Source organism: Lygodium microphyllum, chromosome 4 (genome assembly GCF_053477565.2).
Source record: "Lygodium microphyllum isolate KBCC chromosome 4, Lygodium_microphyllum_v1.1.10, whole genome shotgun sequence".
Taxonomy (NCBI): domain Eukaryota; kingdom Viridiplantae; phylum Streptophyta; class Polypodiopsida; order Schizaeales; family Lygodiaceae; genus Lygodium; species Lygodium microphyllum.
The window spans coordinates 153,438,435-153,446,095 of record NC_141138.1 but is presented as its reverse complement, the minus strand read 5'-3'; the positions used below and the strand labels follow the sequence as shown (position 1 = coordinate 153,446,095).

Genomic DNA, 7,661 nt, shown 5'->3' with positions numbered 1-7,661 from the left:
TATGCTAGTGTGCATAGTTGATGGTGCATCGATGCATCCCAACCCATCATTTGGCATAGGTGCAAGAAGGAAGGCTAAGGAGCCTTATTGTGTACTGCACCGAATAGAGTGAGGTGCACATTGATAATGATGGAGGCCCATCCCTTGTGCACATAGATGAGAAAATACCTAACGCTGTCGTATTGCTGTGCATTCAAGGTGTGAAATCCACCCCAAAGTTGTGTGTGTGGGATTTGATACTTTGTACATATTTAGTTGTTGTGATTATACTTTTGTTCTGCGTAGGTAGTATAGTGAAGAGGGTTTGGAGCAAGAGGAATTTATCAATAATGCTCTAGTTGGCATGTCTTGCCAAGTGTTCAATCAACCTAGACAAGAAGGTTTTGATCAACAGTTCATAGGAGCTTTGGGAGATGTGGCTGAGACAGGACAGTTGAGCAGAGCAATAGCACTGATCATAGGGCAAGCATTGCATTTCGATGCACAAAGTAAAGGTTGAGCATAGACGACCTCGTGCCATTGCTTGGGAGGGTATGATAGAGGTAGCAGAATATCAGTTGGTGCTAATTTAATAGATACTTCAAAGTTTAAATGGGGGACTTGGAGGGTGAACCACAGAAAAGAATAGCTGAGGTGGAAGAATCAACACATCAGAGAATGACTCCTGTTCATAGAGTTGAATACTCCAACCCTGTCATACATACTCTCTCCTTGGAGCACTCAAACCTTGGTGAGGGTTCTTATCCTGCAATACCTTTTGTTGTTTTTGATGAGATTCAAGAAGGGTCACCTGCAGCACTTGATGGCCTCATGTTCGGAGATCAGCTTCTCAAATTTGGAAGTGTAGAAGGTGGAGATCATCTTCTGCCAAGGCTTGCAAGTGAGGGCCAGATGAATGAAGGTAATACAGCACCTGTTATTGAGACAAGGGATTCAAGTGCACTCTTTATGTTTCACTATGTTGAGGTGTCTTCAAAGAACTGCACAGTTGGAATGCTGAGGCAAGAATACATGTTCGTTCCGTCTGCTCAAAAGGACTGCTGCCTAGCATTTATCTTACATGAATTGGCTAGAAATATGACAATGGTCCTTACGAGGGAGTGTAAAGCTACCAGAAGACTGTCTTTAGTTCTCCGGTATCTAGGCTTGGGTGTGATTCCAATAAGTGGGCAAATGAGCCAGGAAAAAAGGTTAGGATTTTTGAATAAATTCAGATCTGGAGAGTGTGGAGTTTTGATCTATACTGATGTTGCTAGTAGAGGGCTTGACATTCCAAATGTCAGCCTTGTGATCAATTATAATGTTCCTGAGTATCCTAAGGATTATGTACATAGAGTTGGGAGGACTACACGGGCTGGAAGGAAGCTTTTCTAGGGGAGGAAAGCCAATTTGGGGGCTGCTTTACTAGTCGGAAGAGGAAAATCATAAGAGAAGGCACAAAGCTATGGAACCATAGAATCTTGACGAAGGAAAAATAGCCTATGGAGTTAATGTCAGCATGTTGCTGTTTTTTTTCTCTTGCTGATCAATCAATTGAGGACGGACGTTCGATGGAGTGAGAGGGAGGCTATGCTCGGCTCTCCTGATCATGACCTTTGAAATTGCTACAACGGGACTTTACTTCTGTGGCAGAGCGAACGGCACAAAGAGACAGTTGGGGGGGGGGGGGGGGGAATTGTGCTCTAGGAACGCACGTGCATGGCTGCTGTACAAAATAAACAGGGAGAAGGAATTACTGCTTATGCCTCTGAATCTAATACCTGAGGGAAAGGCAGTTTCATGGAGTTCAGTGCAATGGTCATTGTTTTTATTGGCAAGCAAGGTTTTCTCTGCAGTAGAGCTTGCTGCAGATTTTGATGGTAGCCAGGCAGACTTATGGGAGAGGATTAGGAAGGATGAATATACGAGACATGCTGTGGAAGAAGTGTATTATGGCTTTTGTCAAATTCTGATCAACCTTCTAAATGAGGATGCTTTGGCCTGGATTGAGTCTTTAATGGCTGCTACTAGCCCCTGCTGATGCTTCTCTATCCTTTGTATGCATCAGTCTAGGCCATCGAAAGCGAGTCGAAAGAGGATGATCAATAGTGGCTCACATACTGGATCATGTACTCTTCCTTGACCTTTGTCGAGATTGTGGCAACCCCTGTTTTTGCTTGGATAGCCTTTCCTTACACAAATATCACTTATCTACCTGGATATGCTGAATGTATACAGAATATACATTGAATTCATATTAAGTAACATAGTGACAGAGAGTTTAGACCAAACCTTGACTGGTTCTATACACTTATGATATTGACAATTGCACTTTTCAATAAGCCAGCCTTCAGAAACCTTGTATACAAAGGTCTAATTCTTGCTGAGAATGGGAAGATGTCCTTTTACAACTTGTAAGCTCAGGCTTTCCTGAGTGTGACCATGAATTGCAAAATCCTTGGCAAATTTTTTGTGAATATATCTCTGCTGCTGTGATTTTTAGATTCAGTTTCTCCTTGAACTTGGATTTCATATTGTTGGGAAGAATTTATTTTTGAAAAATTGTACTTCTCAACTGTGCACGGCTTTGAATAGAAAAGGTCTAACACAAGATGATCCATTGATCCATCTTTTATCACCGATATCTCTTATTTTAGAACTGATCTTCTATCTTGAAATTTAGTCAAGGTCTTTTGTAGACACGACTTTGCTTTGCTTTGGCAAATCCTTCGACATCTTTGGTGAACCCAACGTGAAAGTGTTGCATAAATTTCAGGATGGGAGATATTTCAGCATCGATTTCAACCTCTTCTACAATTCCAGCCACGTCTTCTACTTCAGCTCCATCAATGACTGCTGCGTCAAGTACTTCAACAGATGATCTAAAGTAGATTTTGCAGAATATGTCCATGTATATGCAGTTTCAAAATCACCAGACACAATTGTATATGCAGCAGCAGCAGCAATTGCATCAACAACAGTTGTCTTAGCAAAGGCAACTATATTCAGAGCAGGAGAATGCAAATAGCGCGACTAAGGCGATTGAAGCAGTTGAGAATGAGAAGAAGCTATTTGATGGTTGTAATGTTTCAGCATATTTGAAGACATATGAGATCAAGATGGGGTTTTTTTGAGTTCCAGCCGGACTTATGAGTAAGTACTTCCTTCGACTTGTCACACCCGCCTTGAGGGCAAAAGTGATTGATCTTTTTATTCAAATTCACATTGGCAAGATTTTAAGAAGGCCCTGAAAGAAGAGTATTTCCTTGAGGACTTTGGGATGGCTACACGGTGGTCATTCTGAGAATGGGTCTACATGCCAAACAAAGGTTTAACGGCTTCAGAGTTGATTCGAGAATTTGAAGAGAGGTATAGTCAGCTTGATGCCATTGAACAAAGAGCATTGGATGTTGAAAAAGTTGAGCTTTTCTTGCAAGCTGCAGATCCTGCTCTTCAGGAAGAATTGGGAGAGCTTCTTGAGGATCGCACGAACCCTATGGGACTTAAAACGGATTGGCAGGATGCCCAGGATGCAGTCTCGACTTTGACCAAGAGGAGGATATGGAAGACCCGCTTACAGAATGGTTCTATGACACCAACACCTTCTTCTGCTCCTATGCCTACTTCTATCCCTGTTATTTCTTCTCCTTCTCAGCCAGTTTCTTGGCCTATGCCAGTGCCTACTATTTCTACTCCTATTCCTCCTGTTCCACGATCGATGCCTGCACCTTCTTCTCCAAAACCATCCGCTCCATCCGTGCCTACCTCTCTTGATGACATAATCAAAGGCATAATGGATTTGACACTGGAGTTAGTTAAAGCGGAGTTGGTGGGAAAATTGAAAGAGCAGTTTGCTTCGACTGCACCTACTATTTCTTCTAGTGCTCCTACTGCACCTAGGAGTGCTCCTAGTGCACCTAGGAGAGATCAGAGATGTATTTGGTGTGATAGTACAGACCATCAGCATTGCAGGGATTGTGAATCTTTTCAGGATGCAAGGAGGAAGAATTTGGTATTTTGGGGACAAGATGGTAAGATTTGGTTGACTGAAACAGGAGCTCCGCTTGCTACCAACTTTTGGAAAGGTAGAATGAAGAAGTTAGTGGATGACATGGCTGTGCGTACTTCTTATGTGACAGCTAGAGGAGATGCTTCTGCATATGGAGTCCAGATTGAGAAGGGATCAAAAAATCAGTTAGTACTATGGACTTATGCTATGAAGACTGCAAACAAGGGAAAAATTCAGCAAACTGTTTTGACTAGTGCAAGTCTAGCATCAAATCTGAGACAGGTTGGGATTCGCCTGTTGACAGGTACTCTATTTATGCCTACTTGGCTAAGTCTCAGGGAGCAGATGTACTTGTTGAGAAGAAGCATAAGAGGGATGAAGAAAATCCAAGTGCAGCTAAAAAGACTAGAGGGGGTGAGTTCGTTACTCCACCTACTGCAGGACCGTCTTTGAGACCAGGGCCAGAACGACAGATGGAAGATGCTCAAAAGAGAGAAAAGAGGCAAGAGCCTAGAGAGAGAAAGCAGCCAGGGTTTTGATGTCCGATATTGAGACATCTACAGACATGAAGAAAATCTTTAATGACAAGATACTTGGCAGTGAGGTGACTTTCACTATTTCTAAGGTTTTGGGCATCTCGAAAAGAGAGTTTCAAGATCAGTTTCAGGAGGTCCTGAAGAGAAAAAGACATGCATTGCCTACTATTGATACACAGGGAGTTTGGATTGGGGAGTTGGATGAGGATGAGGATGAGGTTTTGGTTGAGAATGCTTATGTTTTTCCATAGATGGAGAAGAAGGTTCAGCCTATGCATTATGCTGAAACTGATGAGCCTGTCTTGATACCGCGTAGTCACTTTTTGCGGAGTCATTGGGCTAGGGCAACTATAGAGACGATGGTAAAAATTGGAGAGAAACAGGTGCCTTATGTTGCATTGGTGGATCATGGTTCAGAGATTAATCTCATAGTTCGTGGAGTTTATGAGAGTAACAGATGGCCTATGGATGTAGAGCATGGGTGGCGTATGAGAGCCGCCAATAACACTGCAGGTGATTTGTATGCTGCCTGTCCCAATGTCAGGGTTTCTATTGGAGATGTAGAGGAGGATTTCCATTTCTTTGTGCAGGATTCATGCTCTTATCCCATAATTCTTGGACAGCCATTCATCACAGAGATGCGCATGGAAACAAAGGCAATGGATGATGGAACTGCTTATGCACAGATTCGCAGCAAAGATGGCATGAGAGCAGTTCAGTTTATGACTATGTGTGTGAACCATGTTAGAAACAGGGATACTCTCAGAGATGCACCTTTGCCCACTGTGAGGGATTCAGGTTTTCATTAGGTACCGCCATTTCGCGAGACGATGGTGGTACAGAGCAGAGGAGATTAGAGTTCTCACCTCCTGGCAGCAGTGTTTTCTCCTCCGGTTTTGTTGGGATTTCAGCAAACAGTTCGATGAGCTATCAAAAGATTTCTAGGTTGCCTAGAGCTGCCAGGCAGTACATATGCAGGAAGGAGAAAATTTTGAAAAATGCAGGAATTTTAGAGGATGATGAGCACATAGATGGGATGTATGACAGTATGATTTGTGCAGATATGATGGAAGAGATGGAAGATATGCTGAAAACTGATACGCAGAGTTGTCACAGTAATGTATTAGTGCAATCCCTGGACATGTTTCATGAAATTGCAGATTTTGTGTCACAGATTGAGTCAGAGGCTGAGGTGACTCAGCAAAAAGTGTTGAGTGATGAAGAATTTCAGCAAACAGAGTTTCCGGCTGATTATGATCAGCTTACAGAGACACAGAGGGCTGAAATTTTTCTGCCAACAGAGTTTACTGCTAAAATATTATAGCATCCAGAGTTTAGGGCTGTTTCTATGCAGTCCATAGAGCAAAGGGCTGAGGATATTCAGCCATTGGAGTGCAGAATTGCTGATTTAGAGCAAGATTTGAGTAATGCAAAGGATCATAATGAAGCCAGGGTTGACACGAAATACAAGACTGTGGATAAAAAGGTGAAGCCAGTAGCTGTACTGCTTCCACCTAACAGTGATCGGCAATAGAGAGGGCTGCCAAACAGCCAATTTTGAGGAATCCGGAGCATATAGGGCATAAATTTTCAGCAGAGACTCTTGCTGAATTGAAAATTGGAAATGGTGATTTCTTGCTACCTACAGAGAAGCAATGCTTTCAGGAGATGCTTGAGCGACATGGAAGGGGGTTTGCTTTTTTCCCGCATGAGATTGGATGTGTGAATCCGAATATTGTTGCTCCTATGGTCATTTTTACTATTCCTCATATTCCATGGAACCTTCGACCTATTCCAGTGCCTAAGGCACACCTGCCAAAGCTTATTGATTTATTGAATGAGAAAATCAGGATGGGAATTCTTGAGCCTTCATCTGCACCATACTCAAACAGGTGGTTTACGGTTCCAAAGAAGAATGGTACTCTCCGATTTATACAGGAAATGCAGCTAGTAAATAGAGTTACTATCAGGAATGTTGGTATAGGTCCAATTGTGGATGAGTTTGTAGAAGCATTTGCTAGATGTGCCATCTATTCTTTAGGTGATTTGTATTCAAGATATGATCAGTTTCAGCTAGCTTTGGAAAGCAGGGACATAACCACTATGAGAACTCCTATTAGGCTTGTCAGGATGTGTACCTTGCCTCAAGGTGCCACTAATTCTATTGCGCATATGATGAATGCCATGCATAAGGTCCTTCGTAATTATATACCTCATATTACTATGCCTTTCTTAGATGATGTGCCCATTAAGGGGTGTGCAGAAGAAGAGAAGAATGAGAGTCTAAATGAGCAGGGATGCAGATACTTTGTGGCTGATCATATTTCACCTTGTGAGAAGATTTTGGCCAGGTTAGAAGAAGTGAACTTGACACTATTAGGGCAAAAATCTATTTTTGGAGTGAATGAGGTTGTCATTGTTGGACATATGTGTGGGTATTATGGCAGGAAACCCTCACCTGATAAGGTGGATGCTATAGGCAAGATTACGGAGTATTGTTCTACCACTTCAGAGGTGCGGAGATTCATTGGAGCTTGTGTATTTTATATGATTTGGATAGCCTTTCCTTACACAAATATCACTTATCTACCTGGATATGCTGAATGTATACAGAATGTACAATGAATTCATATTAAGTAACATAGTGACAAAGAGTTTAGACTAGACCCTGACTGGTTCTATACACTTATGATATTAACAACTGCACTTTTCAATAAGCCAGCCTTCAGAAACCTTGTATACAAAGGTCTAATTCTTGCTGAGAATGGGAAGGTGTCCTTTTACAACTTGTAAGCTCAGGCTTTCCTGAGTGTGACCATGAATTGCAAAATCCTTGGCAAATTGTTTGTGAATACATCTCTGCTGCTGTGATTTTCAGATTCAGTTTCTCCTTGAACTTGGATTTCATATTGTTGGGAAGAATTTATTTTTGAAACTTGTACTTCTCAATTGTGCACGGATTTGAAGAGAAAAGATCTAACACAAGATGATCCATTGATCCATCTTTTATCACCGATATCTCTTATTTTAGAATTGATCTTCTATCTTGAAATTTAGTCAAGGTCTTCTATAGACACGACTTTGCTTTGCTTTGGCAAATCCTTCGACAACGCCAACTGTTGTAATGTCACTCAATC

General features: G+C 41.9%; 1 protein-coding gene across 1 annotated transcript; it reads left to right on the top strand.

Moving 5' to 3' along the window:
* The first annotated feature begins 591 nt into the window (after positions 1 to 591).
* LOC148037791 (DEAD-box ATP-dependent RNA helicase 10-like) lies at positions 592 to 1,374 on the top strand. Its single transcript, XM_087677158.1, has one exon. It carries the CDS (start codon positions 592 to 594, stop codon positions 1,372 to 1,374), a length of 783 nt encoding a protein of 260 aa, XP_087533284.1.
* Positions 1,375 to 7,661: the final 6,287 nt, after the last annotated feature.